Below are 20529 nucleotides of genomic sequence, written 5' to 3'. Positions count from 1 at the left end.
AAGGGAAAAAATGGTAAAAAGGAAGGACTGAGGAGGTGATAAAGGCTATCAATAAAAAGAAAGACAAATGATGGGTAATGTGAGTGATCACCTTATTCTTGTAATTATTATATTGGAATTGAATTCTGAATAAATAAATTTGAAGGTCTGAGTGTTGAAAATGATCATTGACAGTCATAGTTGTATTCTCTTGAAAGTGGCTATCCCTGAGATTTGCAATGTCTTCAGAGTCCTTTGAGAAGATAGAGAACACGTGCTTTTGGGAATAATAAGTATAGAGAAAAAATAACAGTCCAAGAGAGAAGCTTGAACTTGATATACTGGCTTCCATTCTTACTTTCCCATTCTCTACACGTCCACCAGGATCATCTTTTGTGCATAGGCTTTGAATGGATCTTTTACCTTGGCATGATTTTTTGATATCTTACATGACATTTTGAAAATACTTGTTCATTGAGTTAGGCAGGTCTTTAAGATGTTGACATTCCATCATACAATGTAAAAAAAAAATCACATTTGTTAATATCACCATCAATTTCATTAGAAATATTTTTAATTATTGGGACGCTGTCAATCTCACAATGATACAAGTTTTGCAAAAGTCCTAACTTTCACTTAAAAGTTTCAGGTTTATCATTGGCAACAAATGTATCCAATGTTTTCTATGAAGTGTCAGGCTCATTTTGTTTGTTTTCTAGAAAATTTCTGCCAGTTAGCTAAGTTGGAATAACCACAATTTCTCTGCAGTCGTTTTTTGAACTCAAAATTGTGTTCCATGGGGAAAATGTTTACTTTAGCTCATAACTCAAAAACACACAAATGCTTTTTCCTTGAGACATGCTTCTGTATGTTGCAGAGGTACTTTGTGCATTTATTACCACAAATTGAATGCATTTTGTCATACAGCATATTTTAATAAAACTGTATTCAGAGTTCAGCATTTAATGAAATGAAACTGGCTTTAAAAAAACAGCATGGGTGAAGGTGAAGAATACATAACTACTAGTACATTTTTATTCCATTATCTTTATTGTAGCCAGCAGTTTACACAGTCCCACTTTTGTATCACAAGTGTAAATGTTAACACACTGCAAAGGCAGATAACTTCTTTGTATTATTATGAAAATAGTCTTGATTTTGTGAACTCCTTGAAAGGGTATTGAGGAATCTACAGTTCACACTTTGAGAACTGCTATAATTCAAGGTGATTGGATTTATATTGTGGGTAAGGTATTGGAGATAGCATCTCTGGGGAGATGATCTTAAGCCAGCAAAAGAAGCAATTAATGTGAAAAGGCTTTGAAATAGGCAGAGGTATCCTTGTCATCAGGGCACTGCAAAGACAGTGTGTATAAAGTACTGTGATCTAAGTTGGGGAGAATCACACTGGAGGGACCGGTTCATTTGAGACTTTAGAACCTGTTTTAAGGATTTTGGATTTTATCCTCTGACCATGAAAAACCTTTGAAAGACATTTTAAGTGGGAGAGGGATATGATCTGATTCATATTTTAGAAAGAGTACTCTGGCCGTTTAAGGAATTTTTAAAATGATACATTAAGTTCTTTCCCATATTTATAGTTGCCAAGTCTTTTCCTATTACTGAAACTTTAAAAACTGAAACCCAGGATGTTACTTAGATAGTAACTTGATTTTGATTCGTATCTTTCAGAAAACTTTGCAGGGCAGAAAAAGAGAGCCAAAAGAAATCTTCTTTGGGGCCACATGACATTTCATTTTTCAGTTAAAATATCTCCACTTAGTATGAAACATTAAAAAACAAATTACTTGTGTTCCATTATTTAGTATAAATAGTTGACTATGAGAACAGGCATTTAAGTAACTCATGTGTTGAGTGCACAGACTACTGTCTTAGTAACTCCACAAATGTGGATTCTCTGGAGGTATAATTATGTGTAAACTACATTATTTCCTGAAAGAATGCCTACTGATTTTTTTCCTATTTTTTCATATTAAAGGTTTCTTTTATATGTATAGTAACAGTGATTATATGCAGATATTTTAAAAGTAACCCCTTTATGACAAAGCACTTTGTAATTAATTAAAGGGAGAGAAAGTGGCATTACTTCCAATGCTTATATTATCCATTTCTCTCCAAAATATGTATATGGCTTAGGTGTTTATGGACCTAGCGATCTAGGGGGAAAGAAAGAGAAAACATGTTATTTTTTATTTATGCTGTTAATTGTCTTTTAGCATATAGCTAACACAGAAATTCAGTCTGAGATTAGTACTCATTCAATGTGTATTTTGTTTTTCCTTCTTTTCAACAATACCTAGCTTTTTTTGGTTTGTTTTTTGGTATATCACTTTTAAGGGTTTTGTATTGATGGGACTTAAATCTCTTTTTTCCCCTGGTATCTCTCTTAACTAAATGCAAAACTTCACTATGTTGCTTTCGGGTGAGTTTCAACCTTTGGGGTACCCAGCTGGGTAATTCAGACTGTTGGGAGCTCTTTTCCGAACTAGGCTTTATCTTTTCATCTCAGTTGGGTCTGACGAAAACTCCAGCAAGATGAATAGCCACGTATTAAATTAGAGGAAGCAGTTAGGCTTTCTGACCTCAGGTGTTTATTTCTAAAGTAATACTCATCTTGTAATCACCGTTGGAAGAACCTTGTTACACTTACCTATGAAATATATCTGTGTCTCAATTGATATTATAAAAGTCATTTCATGTTTTAATTATCCTGAATTCCCAGGAGTTCTCTGATTTTAAGTATTCTAGTCTTCTTTTCTTAGAAATACATTCCTCAATCATAAAAATGCTTTTCTTTCCTTACTTAGCTCTTAATTCATACTGGGTTGGCCAAAAAGTTTGTTAGAGTTTTCTGCTTACGTCCTGTGGAAAAACCCGAAGGAATTTTTTTGCCAACCCAATATAGTACCTTGTCCTTAAGCAAGTTTCCTAAACACTCAGATATACCATTATTTATGTCCCACATTAGACTTTAATTTTAAAAAGTGTGGTGTTATTTATATGCCATTAAGGTGTGAGAACATAGTGGTGTCTCTTTGTTCATTTAGGAATCTATGGATTTGATTTTTTTTTTTTTCTTAAACGTTATTGATTTGCTCATAGAGATGATGACAGGAAGTGAGTATTAGCAGGGGAGGTGAGAAAAGGGATTACGTTTCTGACTAGAAATGCTTTGTGGTCTTACGTGTCTGCTCTGAGTGACATCTTGAGGATTGCAGTTTCTTCAGGAGATTTTGGGACGAAACTGAGAATCACCTTTTCCTTACCTACATCTTTCCTAGCTCCCCCAACCCTCCCAACACCTCAGATAGCAAGTAAGATACACCCAACCATAGGTTAATTTTCTTAACCTGTAATAGAATTTTATCAAAATAAATACTTTGCAATATGGCGCACATTCCTTGGCCTGCAAGTTTTCGATGTGAAACAGGTAGAGCTCTGGTGTCTTTTTGTCCCTTAATTGAGCAATGAGTAGTTTTTAATTTTCTCTAGAAAAATTTTAATTTTTCTTAGAGTTTCCTGTCTGTGAGCATGTGTGTGATGGGGAAAGTTTTGTTCATATAAATCTGGAGAATAGAGAAAAAGGAGAGTTTTAGAATTCAGATTGTAGAGATGTTTGAGATAAAATAAGAATTCGTCCATTTTAATCTTGATGTTTAAGAGAAAGGGATTGTAAAGATTTAAGCTACAAGTTAGTCCCATTCTTTTCTTTAGCCTATAGTGCAAAGAACACATAATTATGTTTCTTTGTTTTTGGGAATGACTTCTACTTGAATAGGAACAGATAAAGCTTATTACACTGAGTTCTTCTCAACAAGATGCCTTTCTTCTCTGCCATGGATGAAATGTGGAAATAGCTTTATCTGAATAATTCTTTGTAGTAGTATGTTGGATTTTCAGACTTTATACTGTTATGTAATTTTATTAAAGTTGTAGGCAAGTTTAGGATGTGTTTGAGATTTTATTTAATAGCTGGAATGTTTAAAATGCAATTAATGTAGCTATTGAAAACCTGTGTTCTAGCCATTGTGAATACAGAGGTGATTTTAAGCGTAGTCAATTGGTTTACTGTAGATAATTAGTAACTGGTATTTCCAGGTATTGAACATGGTTCTTTTAAAGCCCTTTCAACAGAAAGACAGAGATAAGGAACTGAACTTAATTTAGAAGCAAGTCATTAGGTACACTAGTTTGCTAGTGCTGCCGTAACAAAACACCATAAACTAGGTGATTGGAACAACAAATTTATTTTCTCCTCATTCTGGATGCTGGAGAAGTCCACGATGAAGGTGTTGACAGGGTTGGTTTCTTATGAGGCCCCTTCCTTGGCTTGCAGACGGCTGTCTTCCTGATGTCTCTTCACGTGGTCAGTTACCATTTTGTATGTGTGCACCTTTGGTGTCTCTTTCTCTTCTTGTCAAGACACCAGTCATATTGAATTCAGGCCTCACCGTAATGACTTCACTTTAACTTAACCACCTCTTCAAAGACCTTATCGCCAAATAGGTTCCATTTTAAGGTACAGGGGGGTGGACTTTATGTATGATACCAAGAGAACACAATTTAGCATGTAACAGTAGGTGATGAAATCAAGAAGGAAAACAGTGTTTACACGTAATTTTTAAAAATTACTTTTTTTTCTTTTTACTTAATAAAGTTTGTGTAGAAGTGCAATTGTCCTGTGTTTTTTGTTGTATATCTCCTAGCCGGAGAATTTTCATCCTTGGGCCTTCTCATCATGTGCCCCTTTCTCGATGTGCACTTTCCAGTGTGGATATATATAGAACACCTCTGTATGACCTTCGTATTGACCAAAAGAGTAAGTATATAGAACTCTTATAGCTTGTAAACAAAGTTTTTAAAGATAGGAATTATGAGTTTATTTTAAATTAAAAGTATTACTTTTGTAATATTTCAATTTTAAAAATAAAATTTGTTGTAACTAATCTGCAAAAAAACAAAAACTAAGAAAATCTTCCATATGCCTAAAAGACAACTGCAGTTTTTCTGCCAGCCACAAAAATCTGTAGATTCACTAGTCTCTGAACTGTAGTGGTTCTATTTATAATCAGGGAAGTACCATGTACTCAGTGTAGCATCAGAAAAGAAATTGGTGCCCACAACAACTTGTTGAAAGATTTTGGGCATGTTAGTCTTCCTCTGTGTATAACAAATCCCTCACTGTAAATGGATAATGAGGATAATGATTTTATTTCCTTGTTTATGGTTTTTATGGGAAAAAATGAGCCTGTAGTTGTGAAGCTTAGCAAGAAGAGTGCTATATAAATCTTAAGTGTATTTTATTTATAAAACATACCTATTATTTTGATTTTTAAAATAAGATTCCAGGCATCACATTTTTTATTTAGTTGTGTCTCATTTTGTACACTCAATGTGTAAAGTAAAACTTTTTCTGACTTTTAATAGTATTTTTGGAGGAATGGGTAAACATAATTTTAAAAATGCCAAATAGTACGGAAACTACTAAAACAAACACTCATGTACTTATCGTTCACACTTGACTCAGACTTTCTCCTCATCTGAACTGACTTTACATTCCCACATTCCCGAAAGTGACCACGGTCATGAACTTAGTATATATCCTTCCAGTTCATTAAATTATATTTTAATTATGTTGAGTGTTTATTGTTTTAAGAAATTTTGCAGCAAATTCTTTTGTAGAATAAAAGAACCTATTTGCAAAGGAAATGGTCACCTCTTTTTAAACTTTAGGCTTAAATTTTCATAATTTTGGGCTTTATAGAGTATTAGCATTTTGTTGTTAGGATATAGCTTATTAACAAAACTGGAATATTTCTAACCTTACTCCCTGGAATGGCTTTAGGCTATGTAACTTTTAAATTTTTAAAATGCTTTTAAAATTTTTATTTTTTCTTCCAGTTTTAGTGAGATATAATTGACATACGGCAGTTTTAAAGTATGACACAGTAATTTGACTTTTCATATATCATGAAATAATAAGTTTAGTGAATATAATCTCATATAGATACAAAATTAAAGAACCAAAATAATATTTTTCCCTTGTGACGAGAACTCTTAGGATTTATTCTCAACAGCTTTAATGTATAATATGCGGCTGTGTTCATTATATTTATCATGTTGTACATAACATCCCCAGTACTTACTGATTTTATTACTGGAGATTTGTACCTTTTTACTACCTTCATCCACCCTCTGGGTCACACTTGCTTTGTAAAACCTTGTTAGAGCATTCAGAAAATTTTGGTTTTGGATAGCCTAACAATGAGAATTTTTAATCAGATGCAGTTTCATAGAAGAAAAGTCATACAGTTATTTGTTTCTTTCTTTGATATTGGTAAACCCATTTAAGGATTTAGTTATAAAAATGCTGATTCTGTTCAATGATAAAATAAAAATATTCTTGTGTCTTTTTTGTATTAAATTCTATTATTTTCTTGCTATATAATATCTTGTTTTAAGTATAATCCACCAGAAGGGTCTGAATTGCTAAATCATTTAAAAAATTTAAGATTAAGGCATAGTCCTGTGGTAAATTTACATTCCAGTCTACCTGACAAGTTTAATTCTTAATGTTGAGGAAAATAACATTTTTCAGTAGGAATTTTCTGTTCTTGGTATAACAAAACCTGAGGTGTAAAACAATAATCCTATACATTTTATTTAAAAATAAAACAAAACTCAAAAACTGTATTATTAAACCTCATGAGGAAGTAGACGGGGGGATTTTTCCATATTTCAGTAGTAGTTTTGATCAGCTGTTCTTGTTAGTATCTACTGGTTGATTAAGGTCAAGGAAAACCTTAAACTTAGAGGTGATTTTAGATATAATGAAAGGACCTGATGAAAATTTTAAATTATTATTTTTTATGTAACTATATAACATATGAAAATGCTGAGTAAATCATTACGTGTCTGACTGTTTTGTCTTATATAGAAGCTAGTTGTTTTTTCCTTTTTTTTAAACTAAAACCAAAGGAGAATATTACGTGATACTTTTGTCTCTTGCCAAAGCATGTAGTTTTGTGTTACTGGGTAGTCTCACAGGATAAGGATATACATTAATACATTTGTTTTACTATATTTTGAAACCTCTAGTTTACGGAGAACTATGGAAGACAGGAATGTTTGAACGCATGTCTCTGCAGACAGATGAAGATGAACACAGTATTGAAATGCATTTGCCTTATACAGCTAAAGCCATGGAAAGGTATACTAATTAATATAAGAAATCCCAGAGAAATCATGGATATTAGTTTCTTTGGAATTATTTTAACTAGGGTAAGATGATCACTAGGATAAAGAGATTTAAAAATTCTTGTTACAGTGAAATAAAGAATTTGAGATTAGATTTTTCTGAATGTGGATTGAAGTTGGTTTTGAGTAGTTTGCCTATGAAGGTTAAATTTATGAAGTGGCATGGTTGTTTTCTTAGGTAGAAATATTAACAAGAAAACCCATGTGTCTATGTGTTTGTATGTATTGGTTTGCCTGTTATCTTATTCATTATATATTTATTTATCTCAGAATAACAATTACATTCTTTCATGGTATAGTGCTCCAAGTAAGTAATCATAAAATTTTAGATTTGCGAGTAACTTTGGAGGTAATTTATTTCAGCCTTTATCAAAGTATGTGAATCTCTATTATAAAAGCAATTATTATGTAGTAATATATAATAAGTGAGATAATCTATATATAACATAGATCTATTATAAAAGAGATCTCTGTTATAAAAAGTGCTGACATCATTACTTGGTGCCTGCTAAGAGCTCTGTCTTTGAGGACAGCATGCTCACTAGGCTGTAAGTAGGTGAGGACAGGACATTCTGTTTTCCACTGTTACCCCAGTGCCTAGCACAGTGCCTGTCACATAGTAGTCATTATTTTAGTAAAATGAAAGAATTGTTTTAAGAGCTTTCTTCCTTCTTTAGGGCAATATTCAAATTCGAACGTTTTTCTTTTGAAGGTCACATTTCTGTACTTTTTTCAACCATTTCCTTCATATGGACTTAATATTCCATATGTTTTTAGTTTGATTAGTTCTAAATAGGGTGAAATTATTCCTTCTCTGGTCCTCATTACTGTATTCTCTTAGGAAAATAAGTGGTACATCTTAGGTTTGCAGTGAATATTTGTTAATTAAATGTGTTAATGAAGTATGAGATTAACAATATTTATGCTGATATGGCTTACTTACTTTTGTCTGATACATTTGCGGTCAGCTCAAACCCCAAGGATTTTTTATACTGTTAAACTAGATGATTTTCTCCTCTTGTGCTTCAGTGGTTGGTTTCTTTTTAACCCTAAAAGTGAATGTCTCTTCAGTTAATTTTGTTTAATTTTTTCATGTTGGTTTTATTTCATTATTGCAGTTTTGGCAGTCATTTCCATTCTTAATTCTGTTATCAAAGTATTATGTATTTCTCTCAGTCTCATGTTGTCCACATCTTTTCACAAAAATAACTATAAGGGATTACATAGCTGAAGAAGTTTGCAAAAATAGAGTGATATTAAATTATAAGCAGTATAATATTAGGTTGTGAAAGCGCAAGTTGCTCAGTCGTGTCCGACTCTTTGTGACCCCATAGAATTCTCCAGGAATTCTCCAGGCATAACACTGAAGTGGGTAGCCTTTCTCTTCTCCAGGGGATCTTCCCAACCCAGGGAACAAACCCAGGTCTCTCGCATTGCAGGTGGATTCTTTACCAGCTGAGCCACAAGGGGAGCCCAAGAATACTGGAGTAGGTAGCCTTTCCCTTCTCTAGTGGATCTTCCTGACCCAGGAATCAAACCAGGGTCTTCTGCATTGTAGGCGGATTCTTTACCAATTTTAGGTTAATTGTGTTTTAATACATTCTAATTCTTCAGAAAATTTTAAAGCAGTATAGCCTGTTTACTTTTTGAAATGCTAGTGTCATCAGAGCATCCCATTCTTCAACTGCAACAGGACATTAAAAAAACTTTTGTTCCTGGCTAAAATGTTATTTCAAAAGTAAAACAGGTGTAATGTGGAAATGTAGGAAAATAGAAATTTGAAACCAGTGAACAAAATTTATGTTTGTAATTTCCTCCATATTAAGTAACATTACATTACCACTTTTAAGTATAGTGGCAATCCACTCCAGCACTCTTGCCTGGAAAATCCCATGGACAGAGGAGCTTGATAGGCTACAGTCCATGGGGTTGCAAAGAGTCGGACATGACTGAGCGACTTCACTTTCACTTTAAGTATATCACTTCTCAGGAAAACCTTCGTTATCTCTCAGATTACATTGCTGCTGCTGCTAAGTCGCTTCAGTCGTGTCCAACTTTGTGTGACCCCATAGACAGCAGCCCACCAGGCTCCCTCATCCCTGGGATTCTCCAGGCAAGAACACTGGAGTGGGTTGCCATTTCCTTCTCCAACACATGAAAGTGAAGTCTCTCAGACATGTCCGAGGCTCCTTCGTCCATGTGATTTTCCAGGCAAGAGTACTGGAGTGGGGTGCCATTAGGATCCGTAATACTGACTCTTTCAAAAGTACCTAGTACTTTTCCTTTGTCACCTTTGCTGCAAGCACTGCTTACCATTACCTGTATCAGTTATCCTTTACTGAATAACAAATTGCCTCAAAACTTATGACTTAAAATCATAGCTGTTGTTATTGCTCACAATTTTGGGGTCAGGAGTTTGAGTAGGGAACACCGTGCTCTGGTCCACAAGACACTGACTGAGATGATTTGAATAGGCCTTGAGGATCCAAGATGACTTTAGAGCTGACTTTTACTTGAGATACCTCATTTGTTCTCTATGGCCTGTTTTTTGTTTTTTTTTTTTTAATCAGCCAGGGCTTTTTTATCTTTTTGCCCTATCTCTAGAAGGATGGTCTGGATTTCTTTACATGGTGATTCTGGGTAACAGAACAAAACCAGACATTTCTTGGCTTATTAAGGACTAGGCCTAAAATTGCATATCATCATTTCCACTGCATTTTGTTTCTCAAAGGAGAAATAGATGCCACTCTTGATGGGAGGAGTAGCATAAGTGTACAGGAGTAGGAGGAATTGTTGGCAGGCATCTTTGTTGATGGACTACCACAGTTATTCCTGTGGTAGACAATTCATGTTTCTCCAACAAGGAGGACATCTCCTAAGATGCCCAGAAATCTCATCCAGTTATGACATCATGTTCAAAGTTCATTATTTTATCATCTGAATTTGGTTGGGATGTGGATGAGGCTCCTTGAATGCAGCTCTTTTTTATTTGGATACCTGTGAACTGGGAAGGCAAGTCTCCCCGTTGTCCACCCCCCTCCACAGGCCCCAATATACTTAGTATGTGGTTTTGAGACAGACAGTTAATCACATTGGAGGTTGGAAAAGGTAAAAGCATGTAGTATCTCTGTTCTAAAGCAGTTCTGAAATCTAACCAGGAAACAGAAAATGTCCTTGATTATGGCTTGGTTCTATCTTCTGATAGTGGTTTCATAATTCATTACAGATGGTTCCTGATTTATGCTGGCTCCACTTAGGATTTTTTGGCTTTTTGATGGTGTGAAAGTGATACGTAATTAAGTAGAAACTGTACTTTGAATTTTGATCTTTTCCCAGGCTAGCAATATGTATGATACTCTCTCATGTTTCTAGGTAGTGGCAAGGAGTAGCAGCTCCCAGTCAGCCATGTGATCATGAGGGTGAACACCCAATACACTTAAAAATCCTTTTGTACTCAGACAACAGTTCTGTTCTTCATTTTCAGTACAGTATTCAATAAGTTGGGCTTCCCGGGTAGCTCACCTGGTAAAGAATCCTTCTGCATTGCAGGAGACCTGAGTCTGATCTTTGGGTTAGGAAGATCCCCTGGAGGAGGGCATGGCAACCCACTCCAGTATTCTTGCCTGGAGAATCCCCATGGACAGAGAAGCCTGGTGGGCTATAGTCCATGGAGTCGCAAACAGTCAGACATGACTGAGCGACTAAGCACAGCACATTCAATAAATTACATGAGAGATTCAGCACTTTATTATAAAATATACTTTGTTTTAGATAATTTTGCCCATCTGCAAGCTATTGAAAATATTGTAAGCACACTTAAGGTAGGCTAAGCTAAGCTATGCTATTTAGTAGGTTAGGTGTAGTAAATGTATTTTCAACTTATAATGGATTTATTTAGATTTAACTCCATCGTAAGCTGAGGAAGATCTGTATTATTCTTAGCTCTTGGCTGGGTCCTTTTGGCTCTTGGCTCCATTCTTTGAGTCCTTTTTACTTTTCCATAAGAAATGGGCTTTGTTTGCATCTGAGTAGCAGTTTTATTCTGCTTTATGTGACAGTTAAAAGCCTAAAGGCCTCTTTTCATTTGAGATAGTGTTTTATTTTAGTACAAACTGATAGAACTCCATTAACTACTTTGTGGATTTTCTATATATAAGATTAGAAGTGCATTCCATTAGACAAAAGTCACATCCACAGTTCTTACTGAGATAAGATTCTGTCCACTTTCTTACGGAGACAGGATTCTCTCCACTTTGGAGCCCAAGTTAGAGTCGTGTAATTTCTCAGAAGCCCTTTTACCTGCCTGAGAGAATATGCAAGCATGGTCTGAAGTCTTCCTGTGGTCCTAACAGGCTTTTACAGATGTGGTTTTGATTTGATGATTCTGAGCCCATGTTCTTGGTAGTACTCTGTATTTGGTCTTTGTCCTTAGGCTGTTTGCTTGACAGTGTTTGGCTATCTATAGAGGTTAGTAATGAGAAACAGTTATTTTTTAACCAAGAAACTCCTAGTTAGAAATATTTCTTTTAAACTCAGCTTATAGTTCTTTAAGTCATGTTTTTCTTCTTACATCTCCTCATATTTGGCTGTGAAGAAACCATTGACACTTTGAATATTTTGTTGGGGAATCTTAGTTAGATTTATAGATTCTCTTATCTTCTAAGTTTTATCATGTGACAGTTCTATGATAATTGTTTTCTGCCAGGAAATAATATGGATAACCCTTCTTCGAGCAGTGTCCTTACTGCTTGTCTACTTTTCAGGCTCCTTGTTGCCCTTTCACCTTCCACCTATCTCTTGTCCCCAAAGCCAATATTATATTTTCTAGGTGTTTCTTTTAGTAATACACTTTCCAGGCACCCATTTTTGGTCTCGGTTATCAGTTGTAGCATGGCATATCACCTTAAAGTACTTTTTTTGTTTTCTTATGATTCTTTGGGCTAGAAATTTGTGTTCAGGGATGAGTGGCGACCAGTCATCTCTATTTCATTTGCTGTCAGGTAAGATAGGTTGACTTAGGCTAGAGGTTCCAGGGTGCTCTCACTTTCTGTCTGGGGCTTAATGCAGATTGTCTACTAGGCACCTTCGTTGTCATCTTGGTCCTATCTCCACTTGTTACTTTTCTTCAGGGCCTTTCTCTACACATGGTTTCCCTTTCCTGCTGATCTATCCTGAAGTACATGGCAATTCAGGATAGCAAGAAAGTAAGTAGAAATTTTAGGTCTCTTAATCTTTAGGCTTGCAAGTGGCACAGTATTACTTGTGCCATATTTTACTTGACAACGCAAATTGGAAGACTGGATTCAAGGGGAGGGAAAAATTGTACCTAACGGAAGGAGTGGTGTGAGCATTCAGATGTGGAAGGAATTTTGTTGATTATGTTTGTAGATAGCCTACCACGGTGGCACTGCAGTTAAATAGCTTTTCAGGAGATTATTTATATATGTATATCTGTCTGCTTCCCTTCTGTAGTATTTCCCTGACCTGTCCCCTATTCTAGGGCAGCTGGTCTACTCTGTATCTTCTGTACTCATCTCAGTACCTGGCACACAACAGGATCTCAGTAATTAATTGTTGAATAAATTAATAGCAATAGATAATAACTCTGGCGCCAAAAATGAGGTCAGAGTTTTTTAATTAGCTGCTTTTTATGTCATGAACCTATTTACATGTGTTTTTTTTTAAACTCCTTTTAACTGGGTATACATAGGACACTCCAGTACTCTTGCCTGGAAAATCCCATGGATGGAGGAGCCTGGTAGGCTGCAGTTCATGGGGTTGCTAGGAGTCGGACGTGACTGAGCGACTTCACTTTCACTTTTCACTTTCCTGCATTGGAAAAGGAAATGGCAACCCACTCCAGTGTTCTTGCCTGGAGGATCCCAGGGACGGGGGAGCCTGGTGGGCTGCCGTCTGTGGGGTCACACAGAGTCGGACACGACTGAAGTGACTTAGCAGCAGCAGGACTTTCCAGTATATGACTATGTAGTACTTCAGTTGACTAATTTTAAAACTTTTCCTCATTTTTCACTATAATGAAAATTATCATGGGCTAAAAAATTAAATATCTAAGTGTATTATTTATAATTCTCTTATATGAAGCATATTTAAAAGTGATATTCATTAGAGCTTTCTTTAAAAAAAAAAGAGTAATATAGAGGAGAAAACAAAATGACCCATAATGTCCTTGCTCAGTTAAATCTGTCCTTTTAAAAAATGGGTGTACATGATTTAAAAGCGTACACAATGAGCAGTGAAAGCCTCTTTTATTCTCCTCAGCAGTGTTTATTGACAGTGAATATTATTATGGAAATGCTAACATATATGTTTGTGTATGTGTGTGTGTGTGTATATATATATATAAGACTTATACATACACATTTTTGTGTAATTAAAATGTAAACAGGAGGTTGTATCTTAAGCATTTTATTCGGATCCTTTTTTCCATGTATTATCTTTATTACTGAAACTCATAATTTTTGATATTATATATAATTGCATTTAGAGATATTAAGTTGGGATATGTAGAATTCATCTATCTTGGAAAAGCTATTTACTCTTAAAATTTGGAGAAGTAAATGGCAACCCACTCTGGTATTCTAGTCTGGAAAATCTCATGAATGGAGGAGCCTGGTAGGCTACAGTCCATGGGGTCGCAAAGAGTTGGACTCGACTGAGCGACTAACACACACTCTTAAAATTAACATGATCCCACTTCTTTTTCTTTGCATTTTACTCTATTATCTTTCCCTCCTTTTATTCCTTTCTCTGTATTATTCTCATTTACTCTTTGTTTACCGTTTAAAATTTTAATTGATTTTCGGGTCACTGTAAAATATATTCTTTATGACATAGAAGTCTGTGAATATTGATTAATGTAGATTTGTAAATATCCAACACCGTCAAGATATAGAACAATTCCTTTGCCTCAGTTTTAGTGCTTTTTTGTTCAGAAAAATGTGCAAAGTAAATAGTGGAATTCTTTAGTAAATTTCAAAGTGTTTGAGAAATATGGCCCTGTAAAAATACTTACGTTCACTGTAAAAATATATTTTCAGCCATATAATACTTTTTGTTACTGCTAATATTTTTGTAACATGGACAGCTTGAAAGCACAGTACAGTGTATTTAAATCTTTCATCTTAGGTTTTAGGTTCAAGTCAATCTTAGAAATTCACTGTGGTTAGGATTTGACAACTTCAGTACTTATATCATTATATATATTTAAAAAAATATTGATTTTGTATCGTTTATCCAGATTGTTAAGCCTAACTCTTGTAATTTCTTGTGTTTATTCTTATTAATTATATTTTTGAGTTCCCTGAGTGAGAAAACTACTATCAAATGCCAAATGCCAAATGTATGGTATTAATTACTAATAACTGAACTTTTTCCTGTTCTTAATATCTTATATTAGTATAATATATTTGTTAAAATTGAGGAACCAGTATTGACACAGGATTATTAAGTAAAGTTCATAGTTTAATTCGGATTCACTCTTTGTGTTAGTATAGTCTTTGGCTTTGCCAAATGCTTCATTTCATGTCTCTCTAATAGTCCCATGTAGAGTAGTTTTACTGTCCTAAAAATCCCCTGTGCTCTACCTATTCCTCTTCTCTCTTCTCTCCATCTCCATCTAACCCCTGGTAACTACTGATCTTTTTATTGTCTTCCTAGCCATATAGTTTCTGGAATATCGTGTAGTTGGAATCATGTAGTATGTAGCCTTTCCAGGTTGACTTCTTGAACTTAGTAATATATTATCAAAATTCCAAGTCTTTTTATGGCTTGGTAGCTTATTTTTCTTTGTTGTTGAGTAATAGCCCATTTTATGGCTGTGTCAGTCTTTCTACTCACCTATTAAAAGATTATTGATATCATTGGATTAAGTTCAGTTCAGTGGCTTAGTCATGTCTATATCTTTGCAACCCCATGAACTGCAGCACGCCAGGCCTCCCTGTCCATCAGCAGCTTCCAGGGTCCACCCAAACCCATGTCCATTGAGTCAGTGATGCCATCCAACCATCTCATCCTCTGTGTTCCCCTTCTCCTCCTGCCTTCAATCTTACCCAGCATCAGGATCTTTTCAAATGAGTCAGCTCTTCATATCAGGTGGCCAAAGTACTGGAGTTTCAGCTTCAACATCAGTCCTTCCAATGAACACCCAGGACTGATCTCCTTTAGGATGGACTGGTTGGCTGTCCTTGCAGCCCAAGGGATTCTCAAGAGTCTTTTGCAACACCACAGTTCGAAAGCATTAATTCTTCGGTGCTCAGCTTTCTTTATAGTCCAACTCTCACATCCATACATGACTAACGGAAAAACCACAGCCTTGAGTAGACGGACCTTTGTTGACAAAGTAATGTCTCTGCTTTTTAATATGCTGTCTAGGTTGGTCATAACTTTCCTCCAAGGAGTAAGCGTCTTTTAATTTCATGGCTGCAATCACCATCTGCAGTGATTTTGGAGCCCAAAAAGATAAAGTCAGCCACTGTTTCCATTGTTTCCCCATCTATTTGCCATGAAGTGATGGGACCCAATGCCATGATCTTAGTTTTTGAATGTTGAGTTTGAAGCCAGATTTTTCACTCTCCTCTTCCACTTTCATAAAGAGGCTCTTTAGCTCTTCTTCACTTTCTGCCATAAGGGTGGTGTCATCTGCATATCTGAGGTTATTGATATTTTTCCCGGCAATCTTGATTCCAGCTTGTGCTTCCTCCAGCCCAGCATTTCTCATGATGTACTCTGCATAGAAGTTAAATAAGCAGGGTGACAATATACAGCTTTGACGTACTTCTTTTCCTATTTGGAACCAGTCTGTTGTTCCATGTCCAGTTCTAACTGTTGCTTCCTGACCTGCATACAGATTTCTCAAGAGGCAGGTCAGGTGGTCTGGGATTCCCATCTCTTTGACAATTTTCCACAGTTTATTGTGATCCACACAATCAAAGGCTTTGGCATAGTCAATAAAGCAGAAATAGATGTTTTTCTGGAACTCTCTTGCTTTTTCCATGATCCAGAGGATGTTGGCAATTTGATCTCTGGTTCCTCTGCCTTTTCTAAAACCAGCTTGAACATCAGGAAGTTCATGGTTCATGTATTGCTGAAGCCTGGCTTGGAGAATTTTGAGCATTACTTTACTAGCATGTGAGATGAGTGCAATTGTGCGGTAGTTTGAGCAGTCTTTGGCATTGCCTTTCTTTGGGATTGGAATGAAAACTTACCTTTCCACTCACCTATTAAAAGATTGTTGATATTATTGGATTAATATCTGTTATATTTTTTACCATTTTCTATTCGCTGCTCTTGTTCTTTCTTTTCTTACTCTTTTTCTTTTTCCTCTGATTTTAATTGAACATTTAATATGAGTTCATTTTCTTTCCTCTCTTAGCATAGGTTACACTTCTTTTTGCTTTTTTTTGTGGTTGCTGTAAAATTTGCAATGTACATTTGCAACTGACGCAAGTACACTTTCAAGTAACACTGTACTGATTCATGCAGTGCAGGTATCTTACAGTATTCACAATTTCTTGTTCTTATCCCTTATAACATCGTTATCATTCATAAGCTATAATTATCAAGCACATTATTGCTGTATTATTTTGAACAAATCATTATGTTAGATCAATTAAGAATAAGAAAAAAAATGAAATATACCAAAGATGTTATTTTAAATTCTTTTATTCCTTTCTAATATGCTTCTTTTCTTCTATGTCAATATGAGCTTATGAACTATGTCGTTTTCCTTCTCTCTGAAAGACTTTTTACCACTTCGTGGCTCTGATTTTATTATTTAAAACTTGCTATTTGGGGTTGGACAAAGGATTTCTTTTATCTTTGCCACCTCCTCAAGAACACACAAGAGATGTTTCCTTTTCCAGTGTTTCTGTTAATCACAAATTAAGAATAATGTATTTTATTTATAGGGAGTAATTAAGTAGGCTAGTGAACAAAACTCATTTTGACTCCATATGGTAATTCCTCCCTGTCTGGTTTTACTAGTTTGATGTAAAGATTTGATTGTTTTTAAGATATTTACCTTTATTTTGGGGGGCTCCAAAATCACTGCAGATAGTGATTGCAGCCATGAGATTAAAAGACACTTACTCCTTGGAAGGAAAGTTATGACCAACCTAGACAGCATATTAAAAAGCAGACAGATTACTTTGTCAACAAAGGTCTGTCTAGTCAAGGCTGTGGTTTTTTCAGTAGTTATGTATGGATGTGAGAGTTGGACTATAAAGAAGGCTGAGTGCCGAAGAATTGATGCTTTTGAACTGTGGTGTTGGAGAAGACTCTTGAAGAGTCCCTTGGACTGCAAGGAGATCCAACCAGTCCATTCTGAAGGAGATCAGTCCTGGGTGTTCATTGGAAGGATTGATGTTGAAACTGAATCTCTAATACTTTGGCCACCTGATGTGAAGAGCTGACTCATTTGAAAAGATCCTGATGCTGGGAAAGATTGAAGGTAGGAGGAGAAGGGGATGACAGAGGATGAGATCGTTGGATGGCATTACCAACTGAATGGACATGGGTTTGGGTAGATTCCGGTTGTTGGTAATGGATAGGGAGGCCTGGCATGGTGCGGTTCATGGGTTGCAAAGAGTTGGACACGACTGAGCCACTGAACTGAATTGAACCTTCAAAATTTAAAAATTTGGTTAATCTAAATTTTTCAGATACGAGTAGTGTTGCTTAATTATGCAGGGAATAATGAGTGATGCAAAAACAAGTAAATATTGTGTGTTTCTTCAGCATATAGTCCAGTTGGAGAAATAAGAACTGTATATAAATAAATGTAATATAATTCAAAATGTTATAAGTACAATTGAAGAGTTTATAGAAACAGAAAAAAAGGTATGAAGATGATAGCTGAGTTAGGGGAGCACAGAGAAGGCATTGTGAAGAAGATGATATTTGAGTGTACTTTGAGGATGGCTGTAGTTTTCACAGAGTGAGGCAGAATTTTTTGTTGGAAACAGAATACTGTAAATATAAAATGCAGAAGTAAGAAAGCCCAGGGCTAATTTTAAGAGCAGGAACCTATTTGACTTAGCTTGTGGAAGTTACAGAAGTCTGGGTTAGTAATTGAGGTCTGTCTCTAGATGACTTTTGTTTGACCTGCATAGGTAGAAAAAGTTTTTCACCGATATGAATGTTTTTAGTTTGATGTTGATCCTGCCACTTCTTGTTATCGTATATCTTATCTGACCTTTCACAGATATATGGTACCAACATGGGCCTGGAGACATTTGAGTAGGTAACCTTGTAGGGGCAGAGAGTAAAAGGGCCAAGATTAGAAAGCTGGAACGGTTGGTTGGGACAGGATTATGAAGGACATTAATGTCATTTTAAGATATTTGTATTTTATTCCATGATTGTTATAGAGCTAGTAAATGTTCTTCAGAAGGAGGGTGATGATTAGAACTTGACTGTAAGAGTATTCTTCTTTAATGTCATGATGGTACTGTGAAGGATGGATTAGAGTTGGAAGAGGTTGATAGAAATAGTTTAGAAATCATGGAGGCTTTGGACTAAAGTAATAATGGATAAAGCTGAGCAGGTTATGGGAGAATGAAGAAAACTTGGTAAATATTTCTGTGTGGGAGAGTAAGATCATTTTAAATACTTTTAACGTGTAAGAGTGTACAATTAACAGAGATGGTCAAGATGTTAACTTTTTGGTGTAAACCAGGTACAATTTTAGGAGAACATAGGGCATGGAAATGTTGACTTGTTTCCATCAAAATACTGGAATGTTTCTGTAAAAATACTGGTGTGACCATAATTCTCAAAGCTGACTTGCACCAGTTCATCATAGTACTGTTTTGCTTCAAACAGTTGAGTTTCCATAATAGAGTTCAGTAAGATTCTCTGGTACCTGAAATATGCCTGCCCTTGTAAAATCTTTTTTACTAGTTTTCCTACAGGAATGGAAATTCAGAAAGGTATACCCTTTGAAATTAATATTGATAGTCTCACTGTATTCCCTTACCTGATCAAACAGTAAAGATTTATAATGACTTAAATGTTGATTTTAGTTGTCACTGACAGTTTACCTTCTCCCTTTTCCCTCTCTTTTTCCCCTAGTTTCTTTGACTCTGCCTGATGTTTTCTGGGTCTTTCTAGTTTATTCTTTCTCACAGTGAGTCAGAGTATTCTGCATTTAATCTGTATACGTATCCCTGTCGTTGAAGGTGAATTTGATCAAGAGGAAAAGACTAGCGGAATTGTTCCACATAGGGTTCCCTAAAACTCCACATTATGATTTCTTTCTGTCTCTGTGCCTTTAACACCTTTTTTGAGGGTTCCACGACCAGCCTCACTTGAAGGACTCATAGATGTATCATGACTATGGTTTATTAGAAAAGATGTGATACACAATAGGACCAGCAAGGGACAAAAGATGTGTCAGGGAGAATCTGGAGGAATCCAAATGTGGGCTTCCAGCATTCTCCCTCCCATAGGGGTGGGCTGAACAGTACGTGGTTCCTCCAGCACTGTAACAAGCGTACAGTGTTTCTGGCCAGGGACGCCTGCTTTAAGATTCTAAATCCAGGATTTTTGTTAGGGGCTAGTCATGTAGACATAAAACTAAAACTATAAAACTATGCTAAAACTCCCAGTAGGAAAGCAGGTGTTTGCCATAATCACATAATTTATGAACAATCTAGGCAAGCTGGTACTGTGTCCCAAGTGGGTAAAAAGAGCCTTAATCCACCTAAATAACATTGCAGGAGCCAAGTGGCTAGGTACCCAAAGGCCAGTCTTACACATAGGACTTTCTAAAGATTTCAGCAACAAATCTGCTGAATTTAACCCAGTTGCAGAATTCCCTTTCCACTTTCCCAGTTCCAGGCTGCCATATTGCCATTCCAGCTTTGTGAATTTTTGATTCACCTGAATACCATTTTAACTCTTATTATAGTTTAGGTTTGTACTAGGTCTTAAGATTCTTCTTTCCTTTCTGATTTGGCCTCAATCAAGGTCTTCAACTATTTAAAATGATCAGAGAAAAAATACGGTATGCTCTTGTGTAGTTACTCTTTAACAGAGTGGAATGACTTGTCTATGGACATGGAAAACAGCCTGAGATTTTCTACCCCCGTCCAGCTTAAATGACAGCCACAAGAGCAGTGTGATTTTCACATGTGTTCTTACCCTGTGACTTTCATACTCCTGGTCGTGTATTTCTGCATATATCGTTTTTTTTTTTAATTGTCATTTATTGAGATTTTAGAGCAAACATGTTTTCTTTGTATACTGCTTAGT

At 35.7% G+C, this 20529-nt stretch overlaps 1 protein-coding gene across 1 annotated transcript in view; it reads left to right on the top strand.

Annotated features, from left to right (window-relative positions):
- MEMO1 (mediator of cell motility 1) overlaps positions 1-20529 on the top strand; it is a gene marked incomplete at its 3' end in the record, with an annotated part of 108635 nt that overhangs the window by 60846 nt on the left and 27260 nt on the right. Inside the window, 2 exon segments of the mRNA NM_001076395.1 lie at positions 4707-4819; positions 7099-7210. Of these exon segments, the coding sequence (NP_001069863.1) occupies positions 4707-4819; positions 7099-7210 (225 nt within the window).

Source organism: Bos taurus, chromosome 11 (assembly GCF_002263795.3).
Source record: "Bos taurus isolate L1 Dominette 01449 registration number 42190680 breed Hereford chromosome 11, ARS-UCD2.0, whole genome shotgun sequence".
NCBI lineage: Eukaryota > Metazoa > Chordata > Mammalia > Artiodactyla > Bovidae > Bos > Bos taurus.
Note: the sequence above shows the minus strand (reverse complement) of the source record. Positions and strands in the feature narration are given on the sequence as shown.